The sequence below is a fragment of the Labeo rohita genome, chromosome 3 (assembly GCF_022985175.1).
Source record: "Labeo rohita strain BAU-BD-2019 chromosome 3, IGBB_LRoh.1.0, whole genome shotgun sequence".
NCBI classification, from domain to species: domain Eukaryota; kingdom Metazoa; phylum Chordata; class Actinopteri; order Cypriniformes; family Cyprinidae; genus Labeo; species Labeo rohita.
In genome coordinates this window covers 3,373,251-3,395,163 of record NC_066871.1, presented here as the reverse complement: position 1 = coordinate 3,395,163, position 21,913 = coordinate 3,373,251, and the positions used below count along the sequence as shown (strand labels likewise).

General features: G+C 35.2%; 1 protein-coding gene across 1 annotated transcript in view; it reads left to right on the top strand.

Moving 5' to 3' along the window:
- Positions 1-1,923: 1,923 nt before the first annotated feature.
- LOC127163266 (Na(+)/H(+) exchange regulatory cofactor NHE-RF2) overlaps positions 1,924-21,913 on the top strand; it is a 38,063-nt gene continuing 18,073 nt past the window's right edge. The window contains exons 1-2 of the mRNA XM_051106418.1: positions 1,924-2,609; positions 5,199-5,441. Of these exons, the coding sequence (XP_050962375.1) occupies positions 2,385-2,609; positions 5,199-5,441 (468 nt within the window). The 5' untranslated portion in view covers positions 1,924-2,384. The remainder of the gene's footprint in view (positions 2,610-5,198; positions 5,442-21,913) is intronic.

The window sequence follows — 21,913 nt, the reverse complement described above, 5'->3', positions numbered from 1 at the left end:
TTTTTTGTTTAGTAATAGTTGTTCATGAGCCCTGTGTTTGTCCAGAACAGCCTGCTGTTCTTCAGAAAAATCCTTCAGGTCTCACAAATTATTTTTGTGTGTTTGAACCCTTTCCAACAATGACTGTATGATTTTAAGATCCATCTTTTCACACTGAGGACAACTGAGGGACTCATATGCAACTATTACAGAAGGTTCAAATGCTCACTGATGCTCCAAAAAGAAAAACAATCCATTAAGAGCTGGGGGGTGAAAACTTTTGAACATAATGTAAATGTGTACATTTTTCTTATTTTGCCTAAATATTATATTTTTCTCATTTAGTACTGCCCTTCCAAAGCTACAGAAAATACTTGCATGTTTTTCAGAAGGCAAAATAAGTCAAATTTACCCTGATCTTCAAATTAAAAAAAAGTTTTCACCCTCTTAATGCATTTTGATTCCCTCTGAAGCATCAGTGAGCGTTCCAACCTTATGTAATAGTTGCATACGAGTCCCTCAGTTGTCCTCAGTGTGAAAAGATTGTTCTCAAAATCATACAGTCAGTTGGAAAGGGTTCAAATACACAAAAATGGTGAAAAACCAAAGAATTTGTAGGACCTGAAGGATTTTTCTGAAAAACAGCAGGCAGTTTAACTCTCCAGGACAAACAAGGGACTCATGAACAACTATCACTAAACAAAAACAGATGTGGACTTTTGAACGGGGTCATTTTTCTAAATCCAACTATTATTTTCACTTGTGGACTATATGTAAATGTCTTTTATGTGAAATATCTTATTCAGGTTAGTGCTAAATAAAACATGCGTTTTGTATGATCCCTCTTATTTCGATAAAATAATTAACATTTAGCAGATTCTCCAACGTGTATGTAAACTTTCTACTTCAACTGTATATATGTATTTAAATCAGCTTTGTTTATATATATAAAACTGACAGCTTTATTAATTGAGCGCGTCTAATGAGACGTAATCAGTCAACAGTAGTGCCAGCCATGTGACTTGCTCTTCTCGCGGTAGTTCTTCTTTTCCGCCACTAGAGTGCAGCACAACCAGGCTGCTGTTGTCCTCAATGTGCGTGTTTGCCGTGTATGTGGGTTGTGACCTGAAATGTTCTCAAATTCACATTATTTATTAATATTTCATGCGAAGTTGCGCATGGGACTGTACTATAAACGCCAAATACTTTCTCTCTTCTGGTCATGCACCTTTCTTCCCCGTTCATTCAACGGTAATGTGCTGAAGTGAACTTGTTGCTAGTTGTCCATATGCACACAGGATTGTTATTGACTTGCAGGATGATAGTGTTACGGCCCAATAATTAAGGCTTCGATCTCTCTCCAAAAGTTTTTTTTTTTACTTCCTTTCTACATAAGTATTTATGGGCTAAACAAACATTTTTTTTAGAATATTTAATCACCGCCAAATAATTTGTGACCATAAAAAATGCTGCCTTCGTGTCTTCCATTATAATAAGTATGTCGATAAACCATGAGTGCTATAATTGTGTAGTTTTCGATTTAATTTATATATTTGTGTGTGTGTGTGTGTGTAGGCAAATCACAAAACCTCCATGTCTTTTTTTTAAACTATTATGTATATAACTTACATGATTTTAAAAATAACGGAGTTCGTGCCGCCAAATTCGAATTTAAAACGCCGCGAAAAAAAGAACGTCGACAGATTACGTCATTTTTACTTTACATTTAGAACTTTAGAAGGTGTTTTAAATAGCTTCAAATGCCCAAATGGCCTTTAAAATCAATAACTGTATAATTCAAACAGCGTTTAGGCTATTTTACACATGGTAAAAGTCACTGTCGGTTTTTATTGTTAAAGCCGTTGTTTACACACACACACGTATATATATTCATGAGGGACACAGAAGCCTCCTTTCTCGCTGTGCGACCCAAAAGCATCGCTGCCAGGGCTCTTTGGCTACTTTTCTCTGCGCATTTGTGTTGTAGCTGTTAATGGGCGGTCTTATTCCACGCCACGCAGTTTCTCAGTGGACAGCGGCACCAGTTGCGTCTCTCTCTCTCCGTGGGCAGAATGTCTCATGGAGGAGTTTTGGATGCGTCTGTGAACATCCACAGGTAGTTAGGCTACACAGTCTGTTTTCGCCGGCACCACTTTTGCATTTTTCTTGCAAGAAGCATATAATCGATTTGGAGACGATTCTTGTGCTTTTTGTCTTGTGTAACTATTGCACTGAGCCTACTTGCTTGCACATTTTTGTAAATACACAACGGAGTGTGCAGTAACCTATTTACAGTAGAACCGACAACGATGGTTGTTTGTAAACATTTGCAGATGCGTTTTCCTTAAGTTTTTTGAAAGAAAAACTAAAATAGCGCTTGGATTGTATTGCAAGTTTGGATGTGAATGCAAAAGCGGAATACAATGGCAAGCGATTTGAAGCCTCGGTTGTGTGTGATGAAGAAAGGAGAGAACGGCTATGGGTTTCATCTGCACGGAGAGAAAGGAAAAACCGGACAGTACATACGGAAAGTGGAACGCGCGTCCCCGGCGGAGGCATCGGGGCTGCGCGCGGGTGACCGTGTGGTGGAGGTGAACGGCGAGAACGTGGAGAGAGAGACACACCATCAGGTACATCACACCTGTGCTGATCTCACATATTCCACCCTCATAACAGTTCATATTACGCTGGCTATGATGCTTGTTTGTATTATGTCATTTTACAGTAGCCTAAACTAATACTAACACCAGTGTGTAAAAATGCTCTGTAGGGTAACTGCACATTTAATACATGTGGTTAATTTGTTGTATACTAACGTTTGTTTAATAGTTTAATTTAGCAGGGATGCATTACATTGATCAAACGTAACACTAAAGACATTTATAATGTTACAAAAGATTTGTATTTCAAATAAATGGCGTTCTTTAGAACTTTCTGTTCATCACAGTGTCTCAGTTTCCACAAAAATATTAAACGGCACAATTGTCTTCAACATTAATAATCATAAGACATTTTTGTTGAGCAGCAAATTAGCATATCATAATGATTTCTGAAGGATCATGTGACACTGAAGACTGGAGTGATGATGCTGAAAATTCAGCTTGGCATCACAGGTTTACAGCGTACGTGTAATGTTTGAAATGAGTTTTGTTTAAAAGTATTAATTGTGACTATGTATGAATATCCTTATAAAACTAAAATGTAATGCAGAAGATGATATTGAAGGGGAAGAAGCCTTAATAAAAACTCCCTCAGCAGTGTTTAAAGCATCCCGGGGTGCCCTTTATGAACTTGGTAGATGAATGTCAAGATTGAGCATAGTTGGAATCTAGACAAAAAAGCAGCTTGTATTTAAGAAGGTTTTTATTTGTGTTTTGGTGTTACTTCTGTGTTACTTTATAGGTTAAATGACTACTGTTATTCTGAATTTATAAAGACAGATATTGGAATGTGCCAGTGTGTCCAAACTTTTGACTGGTAGTGTACAGGTCTGTATAAACAACGGAGAGTGTCTTTGAAACATTTGACATGGTTTATTTGAGGTAAGAAGGTTTTGGCTTTGGAAATGACCTATGGAACTTATTGAAGCCCTTTACTGCCACAGAATTAAAAAAGAAAATGGTAATTGCAATATTTTATCTTACAATTTGGACTTTGTTTCTCACATTTGTAAGAAAAAAGTCGGACTCAGCATTCATACTTTTCTTCTTGCAGTTCCGAGATTACATCTCACAATTCCACATTTCCATCTCGCAATTTTGAGTTTACATCTCACAATTTCGAGTTTATATCTCGCAATTCCACATTTACATCTCGCAATTCCACATTTACATCTCGCAATTCCGAGTTTACATCTCGCAATTCCGAGTTTACATCTCGCAATTCCTAGTTTACATCTCACAATTCCGAGTTTACATCTCACAATTCAGAGTTTACATCTCACAATTTTGTGTTTTATATCTCGCAATTCCGAGTTTACATCTTGCAATTCTGAGTTTACATCTTGCAATTCCGAGTTTACATCTCGCAATTCCGAGTTTACATCTCGCAATTCCGAGTTTACATATCGCAATTCCAAGTTTACATCTCAAAATTGCAAGTTTACGTCTCTCAATTCTGACTTTTTTCTCACAATTCTGAGTTTACATCTCACAATTCTGTTTACATCTCACAATTCCGAGTTTACATTTCGCAATTCTGACTTTTTTCCCACAATTCTGTTTTTACATCTCACAATTTTGACTTTTTCCCTACAATTCCGAGTTTACATCTCACAATTCCGAGTTTACATCTCACAATTCCGAGTTTACAGCTCACAATTCTGAGTTTACGTCTCGCAATTCTGAGTTTACATATCACAATTCCAAGTTTACATCTTAAAATTACAAAGTTTACGTCTCTCAATTCTGAGTTTACATTTCAATTCTGACTTTTTTCCCACAATTCCGAGTTTACATCTCGCAATTCTGACCTTTTTTTTCTCATAATTCCGAGTTTACATCTCACAATTCTGACTTTTTTCCCACAATTTTGACACTTTTCTTACAATCTTACAATTATGATTTACATGTCACAAACTTTTTTCTCTGAATTCTGAGTTTAAATCACAATTCAGTTTTTTTGTTTTATACTAAATAAAAAAGGTGCCATATGCTGATAGCCTAGTGGGCAGTGTGCCAACATATCATGCTGTTGCGTTACAGGCGTCTCGAGTTCGAATCGGACCGTTCGTGATCCCACCCCCCTCTTTCTCCCGCTTCACTTACATCTACTCCACACTGTCCTATCTTAGTAAAAGCAAAAACTAATTTTAAAAAAAAAGGTTGCGACTTTTTATGTTATAATTATTACTTTTTGAAAAGCGGAAACAGACTTCCACAGAAACTTGTGGTGAAACTTTGCCTTGAGTGGAAAACATTCTTGTGAATACACAATGAAATTCCATGCGTTTCTTTATTTGCACTGACACTAATAGAGTGTTGAAGCTTTGACAGCAGCTGGAGGCTTTACAGCATTACAGCAGTAGACATATGACCAGATCTGTCTTTCTGCTCAGACGTACTAACATGATGCATATGTTAAAGTCTTGGTATTTTGGCATGTATACAGTTCCAGCTTTGACAGGAGGATCACATAACATTGTGTGAATGTACTGTAAGTGTATTGGAAAGCACATCTTTTAGAGCTCACCCTATAGTTTTGCTTTCTCTTGAGCTCAGGTGGTGCAGCGGATCAAAGCCGTGGAACATGAGACCAGACTGCTGGTGGTCGACCGGGAGACTGACGAGTACTTCCGCAGCCTGCGTCTCACCTGCACGGAGGAAATGGCCATCCGGATGAGCCCTGCAGTCACAGCCCCGTCACCCTCACCGTCCACCAGTAAACAGGGCAATGGCTCGGTGTCCAAACGACCTGAGATCTCCAAACCCATCAGGAAACCTCCATCACGAGCTCCTAAGAAGGTATGGATCCATTCACTGCCAACGCTCTTAAAAAGTAATGGTTCCTTAGGGGCATCAGTAGGGGCTTTCACACCAGAGGAACTTTTTCATAGTTCCTAGAACTATTGGTGAAAGTTCCTGCTTTTTGGCATTTTTGCAGTGCAGGAACTAGGCAGGTATTTAGTTCTAGGAACTCCATTTGGGGAAACTAAATTAGCTCCTACTTTAGAGAGGGTCTAAAACAGTTCTATTGGATGTAAGTGTATGCTGATTGGCCAAACGCATATGAAACAGCGGCCACCCGGCACTTTTTAAAAAGCTGTGTAAAAATATTTACTCCACGAACATGGAAAACAGCGTTAACGGCATTTAGCTATTTGTTGTCAACAGTGTAGTTCTTTTCTCAGCCTCAATATTATGTAAGACTGCAAATTGTCATAGGAGATGTCTGAGGGGGCTTTGGGACCCTGGAGAAAATTGTGTGTTTACAATACATTAACTCCATTATAATGAAACCCATCACACACACAACAAAAACAACTCTGATCACGGCATCCACCATTCACCGGTTGCTGACGTAAATGCCGGAAATAAAGACGTCGCTGTCCGCTGCTGCTACCAGTGTGAATGCAAACCAGGAATGGAACTATGCGGTGCAAAAGCACCTTATGGTTCCATGAAGAACTTTTAACATCAGTACAACCTTGCAGTGAAAAAACATTCTTTGCATGATTAAAATGTTCTTCACACTTACAAAAAATGATTCTCTTAAAGTGAAAGTTCACCCAAACTGAAAATTTGCTGTTAATTTACTCACCCTCAGGCCATCAAAGATGTAGATTATTTTTAGCTAAAACTGTGATCGTTTCCTTGATGATTCTTAAAATGCAAGTCAGCAGCCCGTCTTTGAGAATTAAAAAAGCATACCAAGGAGCTCAAAATTAATACTTGTGGCTCCTGACAGTCTTATGTAGCGAAAAAATCAGTCTGTGCAAGAAACTGAACACTATTTACAACATTATTACCTGTAAACTAGAGCTTCAGGAGATGCTTTTTAGTCAATCTGATGAAGCAGTTCACCAAATCGGACTGAACCACCTGAAACAGTTCACGGCTTGAGCAGCTCAGATCTACAAGTCACTCAATCAGAACTGACAGTCACTCAGACTCAAAATGAGCCAAAAAAACAGTGTTCATGGTCTGTATTCAGTGCTCCAGTTACTCCAGCAGTCAATGAATTGAGAAAACAGTTGAGCGTGAAGACTGGTGATATTGAATAGTGAATTGGTGATATGTGCATGCGTGAACCGGAAACTTGAATGAAGTGGCGAAATGAAAATGTTAATGGTTTCTCGTTGTTTACGTAAAAATGTAAGCAGAAGAGTAGTTTATTCACTTTATATGCTTTAGACACGTAAAACATCCTTGTTTTACATAGTTATTGGGTGCTTTAATAGACCAATTTGGTGTTTGCAAACAGTGATGATTTTTGGTTTTTGTGGGCAGGGCTTATCTGGTGACAGAAAATGATAATAATAATGATAATAGACAAACTCACAGTCGTTGTGTTAAATCGAGTTATAAAGTCTGAATTAGGAGATACAAACTTGCATTTGCAAGAAATAAAAATGTCAGAATTGTGAGATAAAATGGGTAAATGTTATGTAAAATATTATAAGTTTAAATAGCATTTCATGGTATAACTGTAGGGCTAGTACAATATGTCCCCTATGAACTGCATGTATGAATATTTTGTAGACAAATTGTTTAAATGTTGTGCTTTAAAAGTAGGGTAATCATAGCAGGTTTCAATCCATAGTCTGTCTGCTTAAAGGTCTGCATTTAGCTTCAAATGGCATCTTTGATGACAGTATTCTAAAACGATTTGCATTCCGATTCTAACATCCGATTCAATACATTTTTTCTCTTATTGCATGGATTTTACCTATTTCACTCCACTTGTTACCAGTGTTTTTCTGCCACCACAATGCGTGCGCAGCTGCATAAATGGACAGCAAATTTTTATTTTTGGGTGCGCTATCACTTTAAGAACTATTCGTTTAATAGCTGTTTTATGACATCACTTTTGGAACCTTTGTTTTAAAAAGTCTAGAACTTTTCAATTAACCCACGTTGTTAGCTCTTCTCCCTTGACTAATACATAAATGAATGTCACTGCGTCATGAAATACATCGAACATCTGGATGTTCTCGGACAGCTGGCCTGAGTGATGTCATCGGAGTTATATCTAGTTCTCACAGATCCACACAGATGGATTATTTATAGGTTTCTGGTTCGTTTTTCCTATTGTGTCTCAGACAAATATCAATTTGCCACAATCACAGATTAATGGGTTAATTTGTTGCATTTAAAACTATAATGAGTTAAGTAAGTAACTCAGATATGATCTTGTTGGCTCTCTCATGGCTGGTCGGTGTCCAAGATGTGACGCTGTAATTGTTTTGTAGTAAATGTGCTGCTCTGTGTGCATTTTGGATGAGTTTCTCCAGTACATTACTGTTTTCCATGGCTTACTCATTCAGGAAAAATCAATCTCTGGATTTTGGCCTTTAAAAGGATAAAAGATTCTGTCCAGGAATTTCTTCAGTGATTATTACACTATTTATTCCACTTTTTTATTTATTGTTTTGTTACAGTTTGCAGTTTTACAGTATGTAGATGGTTGTTAGGATGTTCTGAAGGAGTGTTGTGGGTGGTTGCTAAGTGGTTGTTTATTATCCCAAGTCAAAAGTGCCCACACTAAGTCTCAGATTCAGTTTTTGTTAACCCATTGTAATGTCTTCCAGACAAAACGGCTTAGTCTGATGACAGAGAGAAGCACTAGCACATCTCTCCCCAACGAGACACATGGTTTGAGGAATCATTTATGTCTGTAGAACAAACATTTCTGGACAGGTTAATTGCTGAAGTGTATAATATTAAGGGTCAGGGGTTTGTTTAGCCATTAAAAGTGTGGTTTTTAACATCTGCAGGCAAGTCTAGATCACGTTTGAAGATACTGCATTGCAAATAATGCTCACCATTAGTCTGTTAATGCAATATTTGTACAAGATCTTAAATATTATATTTGTCTTTTCTTCAGCCTAATGCATACATCCAACATCTGCTCTCACTTAAAGCCCACTTTCCAAATGGGTTTGCATAATTCACTGCCGTTTCAACAAGATGGAGTGGAGTGGGAAAGATAGAGCGTGTGAGCGGGTGGGTGTTTCAACCACATGTGTGTGATAATGTTAAATATGACATTAAAACCGCTAACATCGCAGCAGCCCACTAGGTCAAAACAGAGGGACGTGTTGGAACGGTGTCTGATATCCATCAGAAGAGCTCATCATCAGATAGCGTTTACACAGAACAACATCTGCAAATCTGAGCCTTCGCTGGTGAAGCGATTCCTTTTTGGCAATCCAATCCAAGATGAATAAAAAGAAAGGAGCAACCTTGGACAATAAAATTCGGATGTAGTAAAAATGTCTCATTTCACCTCAAAATCATACATTTTTCTTTTGATTTTGGAGTGATCTATGATCTGAAGATGCTCTTCAATAATATGGAATATTAAGAACTTTTTAATGTCCAACACACCATAACACAAGTTATTGTGTTATGGTGTGTTGGACATTAAAAAGTTCTTAATGTTCCATTTTAGAACCTTCAGATCAATGTTTTGGATTCTGTGTTCTTCTAAGAACAGAACTGGAGAATAGAATGTTCAACATGTTCTCATCTCTCGTTTTGGTTCTAAATCCAGCATTTGTTTTCGTACGTTCTGATAAACTCAATTAGTAGAAGGATATTTTCCAAGAGAACCTTCTTCTTTAAAGGACATGGTAATGTTCTTCTCCAAAACGTCTAATAATAATAGTCTTTGGATTTGGTGATTGGAAAAGCCATATCCTGGTGTTCCAAAACCACTCTAATTGTGTTTAGCCATGTGGGATGTCTTCCTGTACAGTGGCCTCATATTGGCTGATATTATTGCACATACAGACCTATCGTTAGACTTGATGATTCCCTGTTGGTGTTTAACAGTTGCTTGTACTGAAACCATGCATTGACTTTCTCCAGACGTCGGACTGTAGGAAAGTGATGACTCATCAAACCATACTCCCGTTAGACCATTGCTCAGGGTTCCAGGTTTGGTGCCTCTAACACAAATTATCCATCTTTGTGTATTGGTCTTGGATACAAGAGGTTTTGGAATAGTCGTCTTCCATAAAGTTTGTCTTGTGAAACTCTCCATTTACAGAGTTTCACAAGTGATTCAGATCTGGGGCTATTTTTGAGGCTCTTATTTTATAGTATTCATGTTAACTATCATCTACATTTATCACATAATTTTAGTTTTTGTTCATCACCTACATGATCATTCAAAAGGTTTGGTGTTTGGTATGATTTTATGTCTTTAAAAGAAGTCACGTACATCCATCAAGGCTGCATTTGTTTGATCAAAAACACAGTAAAAACAGTAATATTTTGAAAAATTATTACAATTTAAAAAATCTGATTTCTATTTGAATATACTTTAAAATAGATTTTATTTCTGTGATGCAAAGCTTAATTTTCAGCATCATTAGTCTGCAGTGTCACATCATCCTTCAGAAATCATTTTAATATGCTGATTTGCTGTTCATTAAATGTTTCTTATTATCATTATTAAAAAAAATGACGCTACTTGTTCATTTTTGTGGAAAGTGTATCCGAAATACATCTTTTTAGGACTGTTTGATTATTATTAGGAAGTCCCTAGTGGGATGCCAAAATTTACTTCAATATTTTAAAAAAAGTTTAATCATGACAAATTATATATCATTGAAAAGGTCTAAAACTCCTAAATAGATATTTTATCACAGTTTTTTGTTACAAATTATTTAGGAGCAGTAATAGATTAATTTATGACCTCAAAAATCTACGCCATAACAGGAGTTCTGACCTTTGTCAAAAAAGGTCTTTTTTCATTGTCTTTTTTCCTGTCACATTTTAGAAATAATCGTAAATTATATATCTTGAAACCTCAAAATTCATCCTGTAAAAGCCATTTTAAAATTGGACATTGCATTATCATGAAAATGGTACTTCAAAATCATATTACAAAATCTATTTATTCATGAGTTATACCAATTTAACTTTGGATAGTTCACATCCGTTCAAAAATGGGGGTGACAGTTAAAGGGTTAAAAAGAACAGCATTTAGAAATATGAATCTTTTGTAATATTATAACTGTCTTTGCTGTCACTTTTGATCAATTTAATGCATCCTCATTCAGTTCTCTTTAAAAAAAAACCTGTCTCTATTTTTCTGGTTTCCACTTTCATATTTGACCCTGGACCACAAAACCAGTCTTAAGTTGCACGGGTATATTTGTAGCAATAGCCAAAAATACATGTATGGGTCAAAATTATACATTTTTCTAATATGCCAAAAATCATTAGGATATTAAGTAAAGATCATGTAAAGATATTTTGTAAATTTCCTACCGTAAATATAACAAAACATTTTTGATTAATAATATGCATTGCTAAAAACTTCATTTGGAAAACTTTAAAAGACATTTTCTTAATATTTTGACTCTCAGATTTTCAAATAGTTGTATCTCAGGCCAAATATTGGCCTATCCTAACAAACCATACATCAATGGAAAGCTTATTTATTCAGCTTATCAACTTATGACTGGTTTTGTGGTCCAGGGTCACACATGTGACAACTAGCCCCAGTGTCACATGACCTCATGCAGCATCTTCAGGACAGTATCAGAAAGGAGCATATTAGGAAGCGCAAAGACATTATAAATCCTCTCAGGCAGGAAATAGAAGCTGTTTTTGGAAGCAAAAGAATCGTGTGTGTTTGAGGTGATATGGGAGTCCTGAGCCATAAAGGAAGGGGTCCTAGGAAGGGGTAGAAACCTTAAACTCACGCCATTTGAAGAGGGTTTGTGTGAATCACCATGAATTGCTGGTCCACACAGAGTGAAACTGAGGTAAATACATGCAGACTTTAATCAGAATGTGTGTCTGTCTGAAAGCAATACATGTAGAATGTTTCACATACAAATAAATATGGCTTGAGAAAGCCAACCTACTGATCTGCTACTTAAGCTTTTTATTTTTATTCTTCTTAGCCAAATTTCTGAACGCTACTGCTACTAGAGCTTTCAAGCTAGAACCACCAAACTCAGCCCAGATCTTCAGACTGATCTCATTTAGTGTGTTATCTCTTTTCTAACTGATCCAACTTATAGTTTTCATAAAATTAAAGATTAAAAATCATAAAAATCCCATAGACTTACATTGACGGAATGTTCAAATGAGCCAAGACTATTCAAAATCCAGCTGTCAAAATTCAAACTTAAACTCCAAGAATCCCTTGAGACTAAATCAAGACTTCCCTTATATTTCTAATTTCTAATCAATTCAAACTTTCATTCTATCTAATATTTCTAATCTATTTATCTATCTAGCCAAGCCTAGCAACTAGAATCATGCTTGTAATTTGCTAATCATGCTATAAACATGTCAGCAACATGTTAATAACTTGTTATTAATGCTAGCAACATGTTAATAGTGTTAGAATCATGCTAGCAACTTGCTAATCGTGTTGGAATCATGCTAGTAACATGTTAATCATTCTAGAAATATGTTACTAACATGTTATTAACTTGTTAATCATGCAAGCAATATGCTATTAACATGTTAATCATGTTACAATCATGCTAGTAACTTGCTAATCATGCAAGAAACATGCTAGCAACTTGCTAGTCATGTTAGAAACATGCTAGCAACCTGCTAATGCTAGGAACATGCTAGCAACTTGATAAGCATGTTAGAAACAAGACAGTAACATGCTAACAACTTGCAAATCATGCTAGAAACAGACTAGCAACATGCTAACAACTTGCTAATTATGCTAAAAACATGCTAACAACATGCTAGTAACATGGTAATCATGCTAGAAACAGACTAGCAACATGCTAATAATGTTAGAATCATACTAACATCATATGAATCATCTATCTATCTATCTGAAAGACTGCATTCAAACTTCAAAAAGCAAAACCATCAAACTTAAAACTTTTAAAAACTTTTCAAACTTTCTGGTCTGGCTTTCCCAAGCCAACTTAAAGTTTGTCTTGTCACAGTTTTATTTATCGTTTTACTATTTTGCAGTTTTATTGTTTTATTTCAGAAAAAAAAAATCCAGAAACAAACGTATGGGACGTTTTTTTTAAGAATACTCTTCTAAAATATATATTTAACTCCCCACTAGAGTAAGTGCTTGCTTGTTTGTGTTGGCCTTTTAACATTTTTTCATACTTAGCAAATTGTCAGATTCAGCAACCTGGAAAGGCATTTGGACTCCTTACATCTTTCCCTTTCAGTTTTTCCTTCAGGGAACTGTAGGAAAAGTTACATGCAAAAGAAAGCATTGTGAATACAGATCCACTCAGTAATCCATTGTACGGATCTTCCATAGTGCTTTATAAATATTTGAGGATTTTGGGGCTGTTATTTCTCCCTGTTTTTCCAGAGTAGCCCTCCAGCTGTTACTCATATGGAGGAATTACATGATCATTTGAAACTGTTCTCAAGATGTCCGGGAATTTCACAATCTGCCGAATGTTCATAAAACAGCAAACTGAGCAAGCAGTGGGATATTTAGAAGCAGCCCCGTTCCCATCCTTAGCTAATTGGCGCTGGGATTGTCTGGCTTTGATTTGTGACCCCTAAACTCTGTTCAAGTGTTTAAATCACTGGCACATGCGAGACAACAGCCTGAACCTGTTACACAACACTTCAGCTCAGTGACAGCGTTGCATCTTTACTACGCTTCCATGTTTTCTGAAGAAGCGTTGCTAGTGGATTTTAGTATGTTGTTCTGTGGTGGCTAGAATGTTCTAGATGGTTGCTATGTTGCTATTCTAGGTTGTTATGTGTGCTCTGTGGAATACAGCAAATCAATCAGGTTTTGGAAGTAAAAACTCCATTCATTTTCTCCATAGGGAAACTGATTTTGAACAATAACTGTGATAAACCTTTAAAGGGATAGTACACCCAAAAATGAAAATTCTGCCATTAATTACACACCTTAATGTCATTGCAAACCCATAAGACCTCATTCATCTTCAGAACAGAAATTAAGATATTTTTTTATTAAATCTGAGAGCTTTCTGATCCTGCATAGACAGCAATGCAACTGACATGTTCAAGGCTCAGAAAGTTAGTAAGGACATTGTTAAAATAGTCCATGTGACATCAGTGGTTCAACCGTAATTTTATGAAGCTACAAGAATATTTTTTGTGCGCAAGGAAAACAAAAATAGCAACTTTCTTCAACAATTTCTTCTCTTCCCTGTCAGTCTTCGACACGTTCACGAGAGTACCACGATGTCATGATGACACCAATTTTTCCGTTTTTTTTTTTTACCAGGATTGTTATTTTGTTTTCTTTTTTCACCTTCATTAATCCAGTTTTCAGTGTCACATGATCCTTCAGAAATCATTCTGATATGCTGATTTGATGATCAAGAACTGAGATACATTTTTCAGGATTGTTTGATGAATAGAAAGTTGAAATTGAAATGAATTGAAATGAAATGAATACAGCTATTAGCAAATCTGTAATCAAGAGAATAATATCAATTAAAGTAAGAAAGATATGGCAAAAGCTATGGGGTAGTGGAACAAAAGATTCAGGAGTGTGTAGGAGATGAGTGAATGAGATGTGGTAGTAGGAAGAAAGATGATGTTATAACAAGAATGAGAACTGGACATTCAGCGTTAAATTACAATTGACCCAAAATAGGGAAACGTGAAACTGGCAGCTGTGATAAATGTGGGAGTCCAGAAACAGTAAAGCTTTTATAGTTTTAATAGAATGTGAAGCTTATGACAGAGAAAGATATCAACTTAAACAAAAATTAAACAATAATTATCATTATAGATTTTATCGCCCAGCCCTCTATGCTCTCAAAGTACTTACATTTATATTATATAGATTAATATTTTGCAAGGAACTTAAAATTCTGTAGATCCAACTAAGTTAAAAATGAAAATTGTGTTATTAATTACTCACCCTCACGTCGTTCCAAATCTGTAAGTAATTTGTTCATCTTCGGAACACAAATTTAAATATATTCGTGATGAAATCCAAGAGCTTTTTGACCTTGTGTAGACAGCAACACAACTGACACGTTCAAGACCCAGAAAGGTAGTAAGGACATTGTTAAAATAGTCCGTGTGACATCAGTGGATAAACTGTAATTTTATGAAGCTATGAGAATACGTTTTATTTTAGATGAAAGTTTGTAATGTTGTGATTTAACTCATAGCTGGTTGATTTGGTTCATGATTTGTAACATATTAATGAAGACTTTTTTAAATCCCTATGGGAAACATGAATGAGAATAATACATTCGAAACTATTTCGGCTGAAAAGTGGGCAGACAATAATGCAAGCTATTTAGTTGACTGATTTTTGGGTTCACCCAAACAATGAAAAAGTCATCATTTACTCACCCTCATGTCATTTCAAACAATATCAGTGCAACAGAAAGGATTGTGTTTCTTGTCCATAGAGAAAGTCAAAGGGTGCGTTTTTGTTTTGGACCCAATTGACTTTCATTGTACAGGCGTAAATAGTCCTCAATTTTTTTCACTTCTCTTCTGCGGATAAATGAAGTCATACAGGTTTTGAATGACATTAGGCTGAATAAATGATGACAGTATTTTCATTTTGTGGTTCAATATCCCTTAAACATGGAAAATAGTTTGAAAATCTTCCCCACAATCCACTTTTGTTCACGCAGCTGTCAAGCCAAGTTTCAGGCTGTTGAACGAGGCAGGTTAAGAAAGTTAATCACACTTCGGCCATCCGGAGGTGTTGACAGTCATCTGGGTCAGAGAACGTGAGATCTGGAGCGATGCTGCACTGACCTACTTCCACACACGCTCGTGATGAATGCGGGAGATCGAAACGGATCCCGAAGTCTCCGGTTCTCCAATCTGCTTGTTTTTCAAACATCTTTTTTCGCTGGCATAAATGAAACCATCTGCTTTGGCATCACACATCTGTCTAAACAAACTTGATGTGAATTAATGTTGGAGTGCAAGTGATGTGTGAGGACAAACTCTGGCCTAGATAGTAATGACATACAGATCACCTGTGTATACTGACATCCATGAGCCGAGAGGTTGATTTTCGTTTGGTGTGTTGAAACGTAAGCATCATGGGAAAGTTAGACAGGCAGGTAAAGGTTCGTATGACAGTCTGCATTTGCATACGTGATCTGTCTGCATACTTGAACATCACTCAGTAGGGTTGGTTCATTAGTAGACTAATATCCCTGTAGGCATGTACCAGCCAAACCTGCTCTTAAAACAATTTTGGCTCAATATTTCCATGGAAACGAACTAAAAGTTATGCGCTTTCGATTTCAACACGCTGGTGTGCGGTTTCACCTTATAAAAATGATTCCTATGTGGTCCGGTATTGTTTTTGTTGCCTCTCTGCTCTGTTTGTCTGAGCGTTTGTGGTTTGACTCATCTCAGTTTGGCTGCATTCTGCTTTTTGGATCTGTCTGTCTCATATGAATGTGTTTGTTGTAGTGCCTAAATTGAAGTCTTATGAAGCTAGACTTTTTAAAGTTTCACTGCTTACAGTTTTGTAATTAGTATAACTTAACTGAGATATTATATAATAATAATAATAATATTATTATTATATATATATATAGATGGATAGATAGATAGATAGACAAATGTATAACAAATATTTTCTTTTAAAAATAATGCAACTTAACTGAGGTATTATATAATAATAATAATAATATTATATATTGTATAGATAGATAGATAGACAAACGTATAACAAATATTTTCTTTTAAAAATAATTATATATTGTATAGATAGATAGATAGACAAACGTATAACAAATATTTTCTTTTAAAAATAATGCAAATTTTTTTATATGATTATTATTATTATTATTATTATTATTATTTACCTTTAGTATAACAAATAATATTTTCTTAATTTAAAAAATAAATGCAACTTTGTTAGATTTTTGTAATATTATATATATATATATATATATATATATAATGTTTAGTTATGTAATATAATGACAACAGATAATTCATAGTTATTGAATTAGAATATTTGCATGTCTTAATTTTAATAAAAATTGGTTGTGTTATTTATTTCTACACACACACACACACATATACATATCAAATGTCTGTCTGTGCAATATTTGCATTTGTCTTTACCAATTTTTCACTTTTTAATATTGTATTTATGTATGTATTATAAAATATATTTATATAAGAATAAATGCCACTTGGTTTTAATTTTTTTCATATAAGTAACTATTAATAAACAAATTATTACATATTTTTATATTTTTATTTTATTTAAATATTTTATATATATATATATATATATATATATATATATATATATATATATATATATATTATGTAAATGGTTTAATTATATATATATATATATATATATATATATATAATATAAAATAACAAGTAATAATTGCTTAAGTTTATAAATAAATGCAATTTTTTTATATGTATTTATTTATTTTTTGTTACATAATACAATGACAACAGATGGCTTATATGTATTTTTATTAATATTTATAAATGTCATAGTAATTATATCATTTATACATTTAAAGTTTAAGAAACGTCTATTTGTGCAATATTTCTTTATATTATCTCTTTTGTTGATTTTGATTGCCTTGTCCTCAATTGTAAGTCGCTTCGGATAAAAGGCGTCAGCAAAATGACTTGTAATATGTAATGTAATATATTACACACACACACACACATTCATAAAATATGAGTTATTTTTCATTTATTATAAGTATTAAAGATAGACAGATAGGCAGACAGACAGACAGACAGACAGACAGACAGACAGACAGACAGACAGACAGATAGATAGATAGATAGATAGATAGATAGATAGATAGATAGATAGATAGATAGATAGATAGATAGATAGATATATTTGGTTTGCAATGAAAATTGGGCAAGAAAATGATGACAGAATTGTTCATTTTTGTGTTCACTGTCTCTTTAAGTAGGCAAATCCTTTTTGTTGCTGCTGTAACGCAGCACAGTTTTGGTTTGCAGACTCTCACGCTGATGCTTTATGCATTAGTTATGGTTTGGTTGTGGTTTAAGTGTTGTTTCTGCACACCGCAGTACCTCAGGAACGACATGGCTTCTTTCTCTTCGTCTGAGCCCCTCCTCATTATTCCCCCCCATGTTCCCGCTGTGAGACGAGGGGCAACTGTGTCGAGTCCAGATGTGCGGGTCTGTGGAACATTCTTGAGCGAGAGGGGTTCAGGCCGGGGTTGAAGTGCTGATGGGGGAGGGAGCGCAGATTCCATTAAGGGGTCGGATGGGTGACAAAACAGGCCTGCCTCATCCCACTTAACAGGGCTTGTTGGTGTTTTTGATAACAAGAACAACGATGTCTGTTTGTCTGCAATGAGGATATTAACCAGACCCGTCTCACAATGAGTGCCTAAAACTGAACGTGCTACTCATGTGACTGTAAGTGAAAGCCATGGCGGGACGCCCAACACATCACTCATTTCCCTGCCTGCCGGTCCAGGATTGGAGAAGCATGCTTCAAAAGACTTCAGAGATTTTGTTTTTAATTTTTTTCTTATTCAGTTTGCATTTTTTAATTTGTACATTTTTTTTAGTGCTGGGCAAGGATTAATCATGATTAATCGCATCCAAAATAAAAGTTTCTGTTTATATAATATATGTGTGTCTACTGTGTAAAGTATGTATATATAAAGACACACACATAGAGTATGTATTTTGAAAATATTTACATGTATATATTTATATTTATATAATGTATATTATATATATATAATACATAATAAATATACACAGTACACACACACACACATATATATATATATATATATATATATATATATATATATTATGTACACAAAAACTTGTATTATGAATGCGATTTATCACAATTAATTATTGCCCAGCACTTTTTTTAAATTTATTTTTTCAGTAGTTGTTTTCTCTATATTATTTATGATTAATATAGTGTTTTTAATTAATGTATTAATTAATTTATTTATTTATATTGTTATATTGTGTATTATTAATATAGTGTTTTTTATTTAGGTTTATTTATTTATTTATTATTATTTACTATTATTATTATTGGTTCTAATTTTTTCATGTTGTAAAGATGGCATGATTCAAAAACTAAAATTACTTTGTTACATTTTTATTTTTGTTTGGGGTCAGTAACATTTTATTCATTTATTTTTTTTTTTTAAGAAATGAATACTTGTATTCAGTAAATATGCATTAAATTGATCAAAAGTGACTGTAGAAACATTTATGTTACAATTTTTGTTACATTTTTGTTTGTTACATTTTTATTTCAAATTAATGCTGTTCTTTTAAAATTTCTATAGATCAAAAAATCCTACAAATATATATAATATCACATTTTTTTACCAAAATATGAATCAGAACAAATGTTTTCAACATTGCTAATAATCAGAAATATTTCTTGAGAAGCAAATCAGCATATTAGAATGATTTCTTAAGGATCATATGACTCTGAAGACTGGAGTAACAATGCTGAAAATTCAGCTTTGCATCACAGGAATAAATAATATTTTAAAATACATTAAAATAAAAAACGTTTCTTTTAAATTGTAATGATTTTTCACAATATTACTGATTTTGTGGGCGTAAGACATTTATGCTAATTCATTATTTTAAAAATGCGGTTAAAGTTACTATTGTGTTTTAAAGAATTTTTATACTGTTGTGCTGTTGAATGCTTGAATCTGATTGGCTGACAGATGTTCTAAGGTGAGCAGAATAGACTGCTTTTAAAATCTTACCAACCCCAAAATATTATGTGTATTAAAAATGGAGTTAAAAAAGCATTTTAACATCAAAAATACATCTGGGATGGTTAGAAACCATGACTCTCAACATGATAACTGAGACCAAATGACTCTGCTAAGGCCTCTTCATTCAGTGTGATTGCATTTGAGCTTCTCTGAACCATTGATTAAAAAAACCTCTGCTGAGGCTGAAAGTGAGGAGATTATGGACACATTTAGTGATCACACACAGAGGATGTGAGGAGCTTGTGAATGTAGAGCGTTGATGTGATGTAACGGTGGAGGTCACGCTGCGTAGGCTGAGCGGCAGCCTCACGCTGGGTGTCTTCATGCTGTCTCTCTCTCCAACACATGGTCCTGACAAACACAGCCGAGCTCTGAGAGGAGCCTAATGATGCCTTCACACATGTAAGAGCTTCGATGCATGTATGAGGTTTGTCTTGAAGATAAGCAATTACACAATTACAGTGTCACATCCTCACATCTGTATGTGTCTACTTTATTTATGTATTTATTTTTTAAAGGTGACTTTTTCCATGTTTGGGTGCTATAATCAGATTCCCAGTAACTGTTTTGGAAAGCCTTTTTCTGCAAGCATGTGAAAAAACAAATGCGTAAGATTTCGCTCCCCTGTGACGTAGAAAGGGGATCTTATTATAGTATTACCACTCCATAATCTGCATGTTTTCACCCATGGCACCAATATTTTGGTTTTGGAAGCGACAATGGTGTACCAGTTCTAACGCCATGGCAAAAGTTTAAGCAAAGCATTCTAGCTGTTCTGTCGTTGGCTGCACAGACGAGTTTAATATAAACATGCAAATTCTTTCCCAGCTGTTTACCTTCACAGCTGACTGTTTTTGTAACTCCTGTGTGTTTACGCAAACTTGTGTGTATTTGACCGTTTAAGCGCAATAAAACATGAAAGAGAACTTAGTTTAGCACTCACATGCCGTGTGACAGCTGCATTCTGTTTGTGTACTTTGGATGTGTGCGCTTAGAAAACCCTATATCAGAAGTTTAAACTGATATCAGTGATTTCAGTGCGATAGGCATGATAATCAAAACCAAACAGATGTTTAGTAGCAGAGTATCTCAGGGCATGAGCTGTAAAGGCAAAGCCCTATTCTGGAAAAGGGGGCGGGGAGCAGCAGCTCATTTGCACTTAAAGAGACATGCATGAAAACAGCGCCGTATGTCTGCTTCCACTCAAAATAGGCTTTTCAAAATGATATAAGAAATGATCTGTGGGGTATTTTGAGATGAAACTTCACAAACACATTCTGGGGACACCTGACACTTATGTTACATATTGTAAAATGGGTATAATAGGTCTTTAACACTTTCTTTTTTTGTTTTTGGATAATGCACCATAATAAGCTATTCTTATAATGCCTTATAATCAGTTGTATGTTCTTGTGAATAATTACCTTTTAAAGGGGTGCTATTATGCTTTTTCACTTTTTTGAATTTTAGTCGGTGTGTGGTGTGTATCTTCAGGCATAAAAGGGAGATGTTTTGTTTTTGCCATGCAATGATGTCACAACGCGGTCCATTAGAGTATAATTAAATTAAATCCCACCTACGGAAATTCAAATTGTTGGGCAGTGGGTAGGGAGGAGGAGGATTAGCCAAACTTTAGTGATGCAGTGCATCTGAGGATGAGACTCAACATTACTGTGGCGTATTATTTCACACACCCTCCATGCATCCTAGGTGTATATGACTTCCTTCTGTCAGACGAATGCAATTGAGTCTAATAAAGTCTAATAAAGAGCATCCATCCATAATAAAAAGTGTCTCACACAGCTCCCGGGGGTCTCCTGTAGCGAATAGATGCGTTTTTGTAAGAAAAATATCAATTTTTAAAGCATAAGATTCACTATTAACCTAGCTTGCACTAACTGCTTTGACAAGGGGTGTGGCAGTACTGAAACACCATCCAATGGAGACTTGAGCCTGAGAGCAGACTAATGCAGTCAGTGTTTCCAAGTCCGTGATTTTACAGTGGAATTGGGATAATTTAATAGTATTGCAACCCCAATAACGCAATATTTATTTATCACCCCTCTGAGAGATGATTGGGCTAGATTTGGACTAGTTTTGAGTAGCAGTTGGGCGGGTTTTGTTGTGAAAACCTGGCAACCATGAATGCAGTTAATAACGAAGGTATTAGAGAGGGGGAGAGAAAGAGAGAGATTTGTGTGAATTACCAGAGTCTATGCGTCTCTCAACAGTGTTCGGCAGCAGTGTCTCTACTAATAGCGAAACATACGTTCGTCTTCTTCAGCGAACAGCACTGTTATTATTGCTAGTGAGAAATGTCATGTATTTTTTAAAGAGGTCATCGGATGCAAAGTTCACTTTTACATGTTGTTTGAACATTAATGTGTGTTGGCAGTGTATGTACAAATCTACCCTGTAATGATAAAAATCCATGCAGTGGTTTTTAATTACTCTGTAAAAATAATATCCCCTTTTTCAAATCGAACCATTCTCAGATGCCTGTCGGTGTGCCGTCACACCAACAGAGGCCGCTCCCACGATAGT